The 13908-nt window shown below is 43.3% G+C and overlaps 1 protein-coding gene across 5 annotated transcripts in view; it reads left to right on the top strand.

Moving 5' to 3' along the window:
• The first annotated feature begins 3633 nt into the window (after positions 1–3633).
• The window catches only part of CLUAP1 (clusterin associated protein 1), a 74935-nt gene continuing 64660 nt past the window's right edge, over positions 3634–13908 (top strand). For 2 of the 5 annotated variants that reach the window (XR_012045056.1, XM_072878673.1), the window contains exons 1-5: positions 3899–4123; positions 4806–4917; positions 6969–7053; positions 11340–11519; positions 12631–12726. Coding sequence is in view for 1 of the 5 variants with exons in the window: in XM_072878673.1 (XP_072734774.1) it covers positions 4102–4123; positions 4806–4917; positions 6969–7053; positions 11340–11519; positions 12631–12726 (495 nt within the window). In the remaining 4 variants the exon portion in view is untranslated. Of the gene's footprint in view, positions 3765–3898; positions 4124–4172; positions 4354–4429; positions 4626–4805; positions 4918–6968; positions 7054–11339; positions 11520–12630; positions 12727–13908 lie in introns of those variants that run through there. The other 3 variants (XR_012045058.1, XR_012045057.1, XR_012045059.1) reach the window with 3 other exon arrangements.

Here is a 13908-nt window from a genome sequence, read left to right as displayed (position 1 = left end):
TACATCCCTGAGCATGGACCCTCGGCAAGCGTGGTCCAGGTCAGCCTGACTCCAGGTAAGTTTGCCCCATGGTAATAGCATGAAACAACAGCTCTCCACAAAGCATTATTCCTTGTTACTGGAGAAAAAATGTTTTAGGACAATCTGCCAGTACCATAATGCAAGGATGTCAGAATGTGACTTAAAAACATGCAATAGCAACTTTAATGCTAAACTCTGACAAAAAAACAACTTGGGGAAAGAACACTAGAGCACTAAAAATAAAAATATATATTTTGCCCCCCAAAAAAGAAGCCTTCATCTGCAGGAAGATGGCAACAAGAGTTTGGATAGCTGAAAGGACTGACACAGGGAAAGATTAATAGAGCTGATCATTTATATGTTGAGAACCTGACAGACACCTGGGAGGATGTCCTGAAGGGATGGGGTCGCACGCAGCCCGAGACAGGGAGCAGCTGCTGAAGGGTGCAACCAGCACTGCAGAGATGAGATGGGGAGAAATGAAAAAATGCTGGCTGACGGCCAGGAGACTCTGACCGTGAGATCGATAACGCTGTTTTAGATGTAAAGAGTGTTTGGTGAACACAGCGAGGAAAGGGGTCTCGACTGGCAAATCGTAGGATTTATTTCTCTGGTCCTAAAACAGCAATAATGGGGTGAAGCAGCAAAAACTATATATGGAGGTTGTATGCTTTAGCTCCATAAATGGAGGCGGGGGATCCTGTATGGGCAGATGTGGCCAAACTGTTCTTTTTCGCCAAGGGCTGTGAAAACAGCTCTTACAAACAAGCAGAGGAGACTGGTGGGGTGCCACAAGGTCTAGCCATCCTTGCAGTGAGACGGCTTCTCCTTCCCACATCTCTTTGATCCCAGAGCTCATGTCCTGCCTTGGTCCGGACACCGAGGCTCTCCCAGTGCACAGAGAGGCCGTGCACAGCAAACTCGGGCACTGTTCTTGCTAAACTGAGGGCTGACACAGAGACTTCAGGCTGACGGGATATTTGAATGATGGACTATTTAAAAGCACACTGTGCTAACCACACCTGCAGCAGCCAAAAGGGACTCGACGGCATGTAGCCTGGATCGATGATGTTCAGCTGCCCAGGTCAATGGTTTTTCAGTGAAATCTTTGATTAATGGCTGCTCATGAGCCAAAGGATTACTTGACTTCAGTGGTGTGTTTGGGGATGGGTGGGAGCCAGAGGGAGGGGCTAAAAGGGGTTGGCAGAGTCCTGAAGCCAGAATGGAGGCAGTAAATAGAATGAGACGATGCTAACGGCCTGGGGTGTGGAAGGGTTTGCCTGGCCCCACTTGCAGCATGCCTAGCGCTTGTCAGCCCTAAAGTGATTTGGGGAGCCCCAAAATTCACATGCATAGCATATGAAACAGGCAGAGAAGGATATTATTTTCCATGAGGTGTTAAATAATAGCTGTTGCTAATGACCTCTTCCGTCATCCCAGCTGCATTTCAGAGCAAAGCTGGTCACTGCAGGGGCTCCTAATTCCTCATCACCAGCGGTTCAGGCCACAAGGTTGGGTCACCACCTTCTGCTAGAAACCTGCCTGAGTGGCAATCAGTGCCACTGGATGCTTACATGCTGCTTGGACGGTGTTCGCCACCCCCAGCTGGGTTCCTCCTACACCTCTACCAGGCCCCCAGCAGCAGTTGTGGCTTCCTACAGCCCTAAAGAAATGAAATTTCATCTGAACAAAATTAGAGGTTTGGATGGAGACCAGGTACTGCAGAAGTGCAGTGAAGATATTACCATCTGTACTCAGAAGCTGCAATGTCATGTGATAGCTCACCCATTGCCACAGAAACCTGTGCCAAAATTTTAGATTTCTTTCCAACAAAATTTCCAGCTTTTGTAGTGATGAAGGCAGAACAGAACCATCCCTCAAAAGTGTGAGCTGGGCTGTGGAATGGGGAGCTGTTTCCATGGAGGTTAGTTCATGTGTCTAGGGAATAAGTAGAGATGTGCAGCGTTTCTTCCTTTGGGTGTGGGTTTCTAGAGATGGGAAGGTGGCAGGGAGAAAGGCTTAGCCCTTGTGGATGTGGTGTGAGCTCCTGCCCTGGTTATATGGCTGCAGTTTGCTCCTCTTTGGGCCCCCGTTTAGTTCAAAGCTACATCCACTCCATCTCTAGCGGCACATTTGTGCTGCCTAATATTAATAAATAAATATTAATGATATTTATATGAAGTGAAGAGCTGAGGTAAACAGTACACTGACAACTCACTTATTTTACAGCTTTGGCTTTCCCCCACATATTTCATCCCACCTGCCTTTTGCCTGCTAGGCAGTCTAACGCAGCAACAGAGCAGGGGAATGTTTCCTTCCTTCTCTGGTCCGCCTGCCCAAGGTATTGGATGGCCGATACACTCTTGAACTAGTGAATTTAAGGTTTGCTATCTCATGGCTTTCTGGCATAAGAAACCCAGCCTCTAATCATGTCTCCTATTTTCTAATGTAACTACTTCATTTCAATATTTATTCTTTCTAGGATTTATTGCTATTTCCTTGCTTTTGATTCCTTTTTCAATCATGGAGATAGGGTACTGCTCAATATAGAGCCCATGTGTGCATGTCTTATATATGCTTGGGCAGTTAGAACTGGAAAACTGCAGACTGCTCTGCAAAACGTGCTGAGATGTCCATAGATCAGCCTGACATTGAGATTATTTTCAACTCATTCCACCCTGCAATATTGATGACCCTGTCAGTAAAAGCTGTGGCCGCTCCATCCGGTGTTTCTGCAGAGTCTTGTGGTCAGAGCTCCTGTTCCTTTAGGACATGTGAATCCACCAAGCGTTAGCGGAGAAGCTGTCATACTGTTCTTACTTGATGCATCAACATGAAAACTGCTGTTGGTTATGTCTGTAGGGGCGAGCTCAGGACACCAAGAGCCTTTAAGAAGTTATGAAACTGCTGACAGGATCAGTCAGTGTCAGTTGTGGGTAGAAGCTGAGAGGTGTCAAGAAGCCATGTTGGCTGGCCCGGGGACACTGGTTTCCATGGGTGTCTCTGCGAATGGACAATGAATGCACAGGGGTCTGGCTGTGCCGCTGGGCAGCCACGTGCAGTCTGGGCTGTGCCAAAGACCTCTTGCGCGTTTCAGCGAGTGCTCCACGTACTGCAGTCGCTGTCTGCATGGCTGTGGCACCCTGGATGGCCATCAGAAATGTGCGACCGTAGATAGGAAGGTGTTCCCGCCTGCCTTCCTGCTGGTCCTCGTCGTCTGCTGCCCCTTGAGCCCAGCCCTGAGACGCTCGAGCACCTGGGCAGAGCCGTGCGCTGGGCTCCTGTCCTTGGAGAGATCTGAGTCCTCCTCTGCAAAGCGGGTGGGAGGTGGACGCGCTGACTCCCACAGGACCAACAGCCGGGGACTCAGCCCCCGGGACGCGGCAGCGGTGGCTTTGTGTCCGCTCACGCGAGGTGAGGACATGGGTTTTCATACCCCTGGTGACTGTTGTGCCGTCCCGTGGGGGAGCACGGCCTTCTCCTCGAACCGCAGCAGCCACGGTTTGACGTGGCACGGGTACTACTGGGTCTTCTCTGAAAATAACTGATGATGGCTCTCAGCCCTCCCTCCCTGCTCCCTGAATTACACATTTAAGACAGGCTGAGCAAAGCTCCTGTCCCGGCTGGATGTCGCCTCGGGTGGAGCGCTGGTGGGTGGCTGGTGTGCGACAGCAGGGAGCTGTGGAGTCCCGGAGCCGCCTCTCAGCGCACAGGGAACGGCCATGACACGCAGGCTGTCCCAGGTTTGGCGCGGGCAGCGGGACAGCCCGCACCTCAGGGGCAGCCGTCTGGCCAGCAGGCCCCAAGCCCCTGCAGAGTGAAGGGGAGGCCGGGCGCCCCCCGGAGCCGCTCGCTTTCGCCGCCCCGGCCGGGGAGAGGCCGCCCCAGGCGGGGCCGGCGGCCCGGGGCCCGACCCGCCGCCGCGGCCCGTGAGGGGCCGGGGGCCTGACCCGCCGCCGCGGCCCTTCGCTTTCCGCAGGACTTTGGCCCGGCCGCTGCGCCGTAGGGGGGTTGCCATAGAGACGGGCGGCGCGGCCTAGCGCGGCGGCGGCAGGCGGCGGCCCGCGGTCTCCCCCGGCGATGTCGTTCCGCGACCTCAGGAGTGAGGAGCCTCGCTGAGGGGCGCGGAGGCAGCGGGGTCTGGGGCGGGGGGACGGGAGGCGGCCGCCCCCGGTCTGGGCCCCCCAGAGGCCCCCCGGGCTGCCGCGGCTCGCTGGAGCCCGCAGAGCAGCTCCGGCCCCGTGGGGTGCCTCAGCAGCCGAGCGGGTCCCGCTTCTCCGTTCAGTTTTGCCCTGTAGTTTCACGTAGGGATCCAGGAGGCAGCGCAGGCGGGTGAGGGGCGCTTGGGGTCTAACCGGCGCCTCGGACGAGGGCTACAGGAGAGCCTGCGGCAGGGTTGGGGCCTTTCTTTAAACCGACTGGCGAGGCTGCGCTTTAACAGGGCAAAAGGAAGGCAGAGGAGCGGGTAGCGCAGCCTCTGCATAGTGGTGATCACCGCAGGCCATAGTTAACTTCATCTAAACGGCGTGTTTTGCAGAGAGAAGCTGTTTTAACGTTGTTTCTGCCCAGTGAATCTCTTGTTAAAAAGTCGCCTTTTTACTCAGGCATGTTTTCTGTTGAAATGATACTATTTTTTTAATTAATCCATTCAGGATTTTTTTTAACAGTACTTTGAACAGGGCATATCTAATGGTAAATGAACAGCATGCTGTGGGAACCGGACTTCTTGGTAAGGTCCATGTTGGCTATGTAAGAAGGAATCCCTGCTCTTGCTTGTTTTTCAGATTTTACAGAGATGATGAGGGCACTGGGGTACCCCCGACTCATATCTATGGAGAATTTCCATACCCCAAACTTCATGCTTGTTTCAGAAGTGCTTCTCTGGCTAGTGAAAAGGTCGGTGATTAGGCTAACAAATGTTGGGGCTGGTGCTGGGATGTGATATGTATGCTTGGAGCTGATGTTTTGGTGTGTGAAACTGTATTAAGAAGTTTAAAAAGGAACGTAATGATATTTAGTCATTCTTTGAGATCTGCTCTTCTAAATATCAGATAGAAAATGTGGTAGTTAAGTTTGCAGGCTTTTAGTGTGATTATACAACTAAAAAAAAAAAAAAAGTGTTTTAATAGGTGAAGTAGAAAATGCAATGACTCAGTCCTGGCTAAGATTGCATCCTGAAGGTGGACATGCTTATTCAAAAGTAGCCGTATCTCTTTCACATATTCTACAAACTCCATTACCATTCTGCCTATATCTGACCTGGTACCCCAAACAGGGTGATATATAGTGAGAACTTATCAAGATACGATTAGTTTTTACCTTGTTGCTACAATTGTTATTGGTTCAACCTGGTATTGTCTAGCATCCATGCCATGTTTAAAAAAAAAAAAATACAGCCCTAATCTACTACTATCCAGTTGTAGTTTTACACCCACTTATCCCATTGACAGACTTTGGTTAAATATTTATGAAACTTGCGGTGCTAATGAAATTATACATAATCTTCTTTCTCCCATGTAAGTGAAAAAATAAACTTAAGTTTTTTAAGCTACTCATAACGTAGAATATTACAGTTGAAAATGTGACGGTGACCCATTTGCCTGATTGCTGTTTTTTGGCCTGGATTCATAATTAGTACCCATTAAGTTTAATTACCGAGCTGTTAGAAATTTGCTGAATACTGTTGCGATTTTAATAAAATAGGGAAATACTTACAACCATTCAAAATTACTTGGATTAAGTTACCTAAATATTCTTTAAAATACTGCTGTTGTTACACTGAGGGTCTAAATCACTGGCTGTTTTCAACTCGTGTAAAAACATAGATCAGTGTCCCCCCTAGTATGTAACAGTAAAATAACAGAGCAATTGGAAGAAAACAACAATATTGTTTTAAAAATATGTTTCACTAATGAACCTGAACACTTTTAAAAGCTTAAACTTTTGTGTTGTAAGATTACTGGGAACCCTGTGCCTAATAGTGAAGTGCTTCACTTTCAGACCAAATAGCAACTGAACACCGGCATCGTTTTCTGTTATGGGTCACAATTACACTTGACGCAGGCAGAGAGCTTTTCCACCTTCTAGAAGCCTTATAATTACACTTTAAAGCAGAGAGGCTACCTTGCACGTGCCTTGCTCGTAATTTCAAATGTGATTGGAAAGCGAAGATGCTTTTTTGCCTGTCTGAATGCTGAAAATCTCAAAGCCTTTTATGAGACTGGGAATTTATTTTTTTTCTTCCCTGGTTCCTGTAGGCTGGTGACTTCTAGAAGTTTCTGCATTTCACTAGTGTTTTTTTAAAGCATTTCACAATCTTTCAATTTGCTTTTTCATAAGTTTTGTTTACTTTTGAAAGCAATATGTCTGAAATTATGTCTGAGTGTGAACTTTTCTTGTGTATTTTGAGAGCATGGAAAAGTGTCATAACATTTTAAAGGACAAAGTGGCTGTTTTTATTATTACCAACAACAGTAATCTAGTACAAGTCATTTTAGCATACCACTGGAAAGACTGGGAGTATTAACTCAGTCGTATGCCTGGCATTTTAACTTGTGAACCTGCACGTGATTAAGTTTAGTTTGATTTATTTAAGCAGCTTATGATTTAAGTAGTAAATTACTTCTGAAAATAAGTATTTCACAGACTTGATTGAGCCAGCTAAATGTTGCTCCTTTGCAAAACTGACTGAAAAGATGTATTCAGGACCATGCAGTCACAATTCCCTCTGGAGAAGTGTCGCAGGTTTTACAACTTTTGCAGTTTGTATGCAAACCCATGGTATGCATTCCAGGGTCTGGATACCCCAGTCCACAGTAGGAGCTAAAGATTTATTTTCCAGTCTCGTACATGCTTGTTTGGTTTGATTTTTGCCTCACAAATGAACCAGTCTCTTTAATATTGCACATGTATTTCTTGTCAGAATCTACGCATGATTCTTTCCACAGGTATGAACCTCAGACTGATATTCCTCCTGATGTGGAGACAGAACAGGACCGGGTTTTCTTCATTAAGGCAGTGGCTCAGTTCATGGTAAGTCTGCCTGAGGAGTTGTGCTTAAGCACATTGAAATACTGGTTCCATATTAGCTTTAATGCTTTCTCTCTTAGCCCCTTACAATTTCCTTGCAATGGGTGGCCGAGTATGTATTGTATTCTTGTGCTGTATTGTATGTCTTGTGCTGTTATAAACTTGAACAGGCCAGGGCATGCTGTTACTGAAATCATGTAGAGTTACGTGCATTTCTGCAGAATTGGGATCTAAACATCTAACCCTAAAACAATATTCATCCTTATTGCTTCATATTTATAAGAAGGTAATAGTGGAAGATACAGCTGTGGTTATGAAATTTCTTGAAGCCATTTAAATGGGTTCAGAAGAGATCCCATCATATTTATTGCTAACTTTGGATGCCTGATTGTTTTGTATGCTTGAATAGTCATAACTTCTGATGGTTTAATTATGATATAGAATCGTATATTGGTATTCTGTCGTATGAGCCTTCTCACGTACTAGATCAAGCCATATTTTTCTCAGATCAAATCTTTTATCACGTTATGCATGAGCATACTTGAATTGGGCCATCAACTTTTTTAGTCTCATGGAATAAAATAACATTGTCCTTCATATCATTCTTGTTATTTTGATGCAGCATGAGCCTTTGCTTTTATGACACACTTACATAGCACTCTTAATCAGGTGGAAAAAAATTAATGGGGCTGCAGGTGAGTCTGGAAGCAATGGAAGTCTTTATGCTAATACCAAAGATTAATTTCTTATAATACTTTTTTGAATTTTAAAAATATATTAAAATGACATTATAACCAAGCCAGCTCTTCCCTTCTGATTTGTGATGATGTCCACCATAAATTTTCTTAATTCTTAATTTTACTCTGTTCAGAGCGTGATACACTGTGTACATTCCAGAATGCACTTTTGAGTCCTGGAGCATCATAAGAGGTAGTGAACAGATCTATTATGTTTGGAGGGATTTCCCCCCTCCAAATCAAGCATGTTTTAAAAGGACAAGTATGGAAGCAGAAATAATATTATGCATACATTTTCCTTTTAATAGCTGATTTCATGTAAGAAATCCCAAGGGTTTTGAAGAATTACATAATATGATTCAGAAAATGAAATGAATGGAAATTTCTTTAATCATTCTGTACTTAGTCTCAGTTAATATTACAAGATAGTATGGGGATTATTGTAGGTTTTCAGCATTTGCAGAATGAGAAAAGCTTGTAGACATTTCCTTAATAATTCACTGTCCATGGAATCCACAGTTACCTTCTCCAGTAGCTAATAGCTTTATGCATCCGTAGCCAGATGTGAGATTTGATGGGACAGATTTGTCTCAGAAGAGAATACCAGGATAGATTAATCATCATGAAATATAACTAGAGTATTGCTCTCCTTTACTGAACAAGGAGTAAAGAGGTGTTCATTTTTTACACAAATTGTGTATTGCTCTGTGTTGCTGGTAGTTTGGGAACTTACCAAATGTCTCCTTTTCAGACCCAAAAGTTCCTGAAGTGTCTGCAGGGTTGTCTTACGTGGTTTTTTAATCATTTGCCCACCTAGAACTGCCCTGGTCTGTGTGCCTCAATACCTGGCTCCTACTTGAGCCCACTTGAATCCAAATTTGAGGTAGAGTGGAGCAAAAAGCCTCTGAGTTTAGTCTCATAGAAATGCATTCATGAAAACATACTTAGCAAACCAAGGTACCAAACTTTTTGCAAAAGGCAGACATACTTGTTTTTTAAAAAGGGATGGGAGAAGCAGTTGATGCGATGTCTGCATATAATCTTCCTGAGTGCTTTCCAGGAAGTATCATGTATTCAATTCCCATTTCAGCCTGTGGAGATTTAGAGCCACTACTTCAGTACCCAGGAGACTATCCTAAGTATTAAACAAGACAGGGAGATGAGAGCAATCCTCATTCTTCCTATCAAGAACGTGCCATTGTACAAGAAATAATGGAAAACGTTTGGGCTAGACAGGCTAAAGACCATGACTCTGCAACTGAATGGCTGGACCACTCAGCTGGGAGTTCTGGTTCTTCCCTGGGCTGTTTTTGCATTTCTATCATGCTGTCAAAATTTGGCTCTATGATAATGACAAAGCAGATTTTAAAGTAAAGCAAACTTTCTGGCTATTGATGCCATTCTTGCAGTATATTTCTATTTCTCTGTTCTATTGCATTGCTAATAATCTGATCTTCAGAATAGATGGAGGTGATTTTTAGTGATACATTAAAACTATTTAGAGTTGTTATAAAATAGGTGACTGTCTCAAGCTTTCCAAACATGAAGTTACCTTCTTGAATGTCGTGGTTTAGCCCCAGCTGGCAACTAAGCACCACCCAGCCACTCGCTCACTCCCCCCCGGTGGGATGGGGGAGAGAATCGGAAGAGTAAAAGTGAGAAAACTCGTGGGTTGAGATAAAGACAGTTTCACAGGTAAAGCAAAAGCCACACACGCAAGCAAAGCAAAACGAGGAATTCCTTCCCTCCTTCCCATGGGCAGGCAGGTGTTCAGCCATCTCCAGGAAAGCAGGGCTCCATCACGCGTAACAGTGACTTGGGAAGACAAACACCATCACTCCGAACATCCCCTCCCTTCCTTCTTCTTCCCCAGCTTTATATACTGAGCATGAGGCCATATGGTATGGAATAGCCCTTTGGGCAGTTTGGATCAACTGTCCTGGCTGTGTCCCCTCCCAACTTCTTCTGCACCTGGCAGAGCATGGGAAGCTGAAAAGTCCTTGACCAGTGCAAACACTGCTTAACACAGTGATGTTTTAGTTGTTGCTATCAACGCTGTTTTCAGCACAAATCCAAAACATAGCTCCACACTAGCTACTATAAGGAAAACCAACTCTATCCCAGCCAAAACCAGCACATTGAGTAAGCAGTGCCATTATGCCAATCTGAAAAATATATATGTACTTGTCTGTGTATTTTTTCCTTTTTTAAGTAGTCTTTCAGTGAAAAAACATTTTTTTTCCTTTTGCTAGAGACTGATTTTTCTCTCTTGGGGTTGAATGGAACTGAAATTGGAACTCCTGTCTTTAACAACATCCTTTATGATGCGGTGCATTAGTCGTCTTTGTGTAGGGGATGTTTAACAGATTCTGTCAATTTAATGACCTGCTTCTCTTAAAATTTAATACCTACTGTTTCTATGATTAGTTTTTTCGATTCTTCCTACTGAAGGGGAAGGAAGGAGAACATATCTGGATTTCCACTTTGTGTATTGGTTCATTTGAGGTCATGCTGGTCAAAATTTTCAAAAGTCATTAGGGTTTTTTGTACTGTAAGTCTTGTATTCCCGCAGCTCAGGGTGTACCACATCAGTAACCTGTTCTGGAAGTTTTGACTTCACTTTTCAGCTGAGTTCCCAGCGGCAGGAAGCAGATGTAGAGTCAGTTTCCTCTGCTGGGTTGAGATTTTGGGACGAGAGAGGCAAGAGGTAAATGTTTCTTGGAAATGGAAATCTGATTGTAAAGTCAGACACAGTTTGACAAGATGCATACGAAGAAACATGGGCCAACAACTATTTGCTTTGTTTCCTTTGTTCTTTGAAAAGTTGGAGCTAAATGTATGGTTTGAGATGTGCTCCTTTCTGTCTTTAGTTTCACAGGAAATTTTCCTGCGAAAGGAATTTCAAGAATAACATTTGTGACCTTTCTTGACAGATGTATCATTTCTATTATGCTCTTTTTTTCCCCCTTTATTATTTTGAAGTATAGAAATATAATATAATTTTTAATGTTTTTTTTTCCTTACTGGTCTGTCTGTACTTTTCAGAGATGGAAGACAAGGGAATAAAATCACTAATATTGTAGCAGGGAAAAATTTGAGAGAAACAAAATATTCTGAAGCTACTGCTGGAAGAGAAGACAGTTAAATTAGGATAATTGATCTTATTCTTGTAACTCATTAAGGGTGAAATTTACCTCTCTGCAGCATCATCATAAGACCTGGGCAGCACTTACATTCCACTTAATTTGAATTTAAGTGGTGCACAGGGTTTCTGCCGATCGTCATGCAGGGAAGAATTAATGGATAGTTTGAGTTTTTTCATTCTGGCAATTATCTGCAAATGTTCTGACATGCAGAAAGTGCACATGTTTCAGAAAAATTTCTTCTAGAAACATCAGTAATATGAATGACAAACTTGTGTTTCAAACAGGAAGATTTATTTCTGTAAAGCAGAGCGTGGTGCCCCCAAAAAGAGCTTTCGAGTGAAGTGTGAAGAGGTAAATGAGGATGTTGTTCTTTGTGACACGATTAATTCATTCTTTCTTCCCAAAGGCTACCAAAGCTCACATAAAGCTCAACACTAAGAAGCTTTACCAGGCAGATGGCTATGCAGTGAAGGAACTGCTAAAGGTCACCTCTGTGCTTTACGGTGCTATGAATACCAAGGGAGTGGAACGTGCAAACGTGAGTGAGGAAGACAGCAGCAAGTTCAAGTTTGATCTTGGCTCAAAAGTAAGGAAAACTTGTACTCTTGTTTTGGGCAGGGTTTTTGTGTTAACTTAGAAAATGGATTTGTTTTTCATATCTGAAACTTAAGTAGAAAATATTCTTGCAAGGGGGTGGGTATGGTTTTAACTCATACTTTCTGTAGTCGAGGTTATGTGCTATGATTTGTTTTAAACTGTGAATTCTCAACCAGAGGCATAATACAGGGCAACAGTGGCACAAAATTGGTTATCTTTGGTTTGGACTGCTGTTGGAATCATAGAAATATTGGAGTAGGCCGGAATAAAGACTATTTTCTATCTACTAACCTTGTTGCAACAGGAGGAGTTTGCAAAATACTGACCGAAAGTTGGTTTTCAGCCCGTTTGCTTTGAAGGAAAGGGAAATCTTCATGTTACCCTAACAGACATCAAAGCTGTTCAAGCCCTTAACATAAACTCCATCTCTAGATATTAAAAAAATCCCAACACTTTGTTAAATAAGAGGAAGTCCTGTTACTGCTTTTTGTTAGTTTTAGCACCTCTTCTATATTCTAATATTTTTAGTCTTTGATTCTTTTATAGCTATACTGTGTCATGCCTGCTTGTTAGGCAATAATACAACCATTCTTGAAAAAATGGCAGAACCACAAGTGATTTTTCCTCTGTGTAAGTCTGGTGTGTCTCTCTGAAGAAAGCACCTGAAGAAATAATGAAAAAACACTTGTAGATGATCAATATTCATTACCTGTGCAACGTGCTAGTCACGTACCTTTTGGTATATATACTTTTTACTTTTGCATATGAAAAAGGTGATGTTTCCCTTTGCCCTGGGCAGCACATGAACCAACAACTGGCTGAGTCACAGTTTTGAGGAGGTTTTTTTGTTGTTGTTGGCATAAAGTGGCTGGGGTTTCACCCAGAAGCCTATGTCTAAATGATGCCTCAATGTAGACCGTTTTAAAGCCAAGAGACAGGCTCACTCTGATTCCAGTGGCTTCGATACTATAGTAGAGTGTTGGCCACTGTGCTGGCCTCCTATGCAATTTTAACATCAACATGGGAAAAACCTATTGTGGATTTTCTCTGTGATATTGGGGATTCTCTTTTGCTATTCAGTGGTGTTGCTGTGTTTCCAGATTGCTGACTTGAAGGCAGCTAGACAGCTTGCTTCCGAAATTACCTCCAAAGGAGCAAGTCTGTATGACTTACTTGGCAAAGAAGTTGAATTAAGGGTAAGTACACGCTGGAGAGTGTATAAGAACTTGTGTTCGCTGGGTGCTGCAAAGGAAAAAGGTGAAAAAAGTATCAGTAGTTCTTCTTAACGGCTGCATCTAAAATGAATATTCTGTGGGTTTGAAGGAATGGGTCTGAAAGTTTGCATTTCCTTCTCGCTCATATTCATACTTGGATTGCAGTAAGCCTGAGAGAACAGTTTGGCATTTTCTCTTTAGTAGGAAACTGAAATACTCGCTGTAGAACTGTTTGGAAATATTAACTTTATATGTATGTTTTAGCAGTGGGGATAGATATATTCTGAAAGATAAATGATTAATGCCATTAGTTTTCCAAGTGCAACGCTCATTGTTTCTGTTACAGTAATTGAAGGCCTGGAAAGCCTGCAGGGTACATATTCTTCAGCTTAGTTGTAAAATCACAAGCTGTTGCATGAAGTCACGGAAGTGTCCTGAAACACTGCCGATAAATCTTTCAGTTATTTTCTTAAGTGCATTTATCTGCAATGCTGGAGGTTATTCATTTTCTGAAAATAGACATTTAAAGAAGGGAAACCCTCAATGTTCTAGTACTGTTTTGGTAATCTTCAGATTTGCAATATCTGAGCTGTAGGAAGTGCACCCTGTAAGAGCCTTGACGATTAATGCTCCCAGATCCTTGTTTGATGGAGTACAAGTGTTTCAAAGGGTAGGTGATATACTTATCTGTGGAACACTGCCTTTTCTGCTAGACTTATGTGTCAGCGTGATATGCAGCAGTGTGAAAGGCATTAATGTTTCAAAAGGGAGAGAGAAGTGATAAGCCAGTTGAATTCAGCATACACAATTGTCACAAAACCGTTAATCAGTCACTTCTCATCTTGCCTTCTTTGCTTAATTTCTTGGCTTTGAAATAGTTTTCACACGAATGCTACCTAAGGTGTTAATATTTGCTTCGGAGCATTACATTCTTTTTTCTGTGTACAGCATCCCTAAGAACTCCACTAAAAAGTCAAGTATAGGTCAGTATAAGGCAACATTTTTAAAACGTACTCAAGCATTGGTTTGAAATTGCACATTGTTTAATCACTTTAGATCAAGGCTTTTAGGACTCCAACTGACTTTAGAACTGGGCCCTAGAAAAGGGACTTGCACAAGTGCAGTGTTCTGAAAGCTTTAAATGAAAAATCAAGAGATGAGTAA

Source organism: Ciconia boyciana, chromosome 13 (genome assembly GCF_034638445.1).
Source record: "Ciconia boyciana chromosome 13, ASM3463844v1, whole genome shotgun sequence".
Classification (NCBI taxonomy): domain Eukaryota; kingdom Metazoa; phylum Chordata; class Aves; order Ciconiiformes; family Ciconiidae; genus Ciconia; species Ciconia boyciana.
The sequence above is the reverse complement of the archived record's forward strand: the minus strand, read 5'-3'. Positions and strand labels throughout refer to the sequence as shown.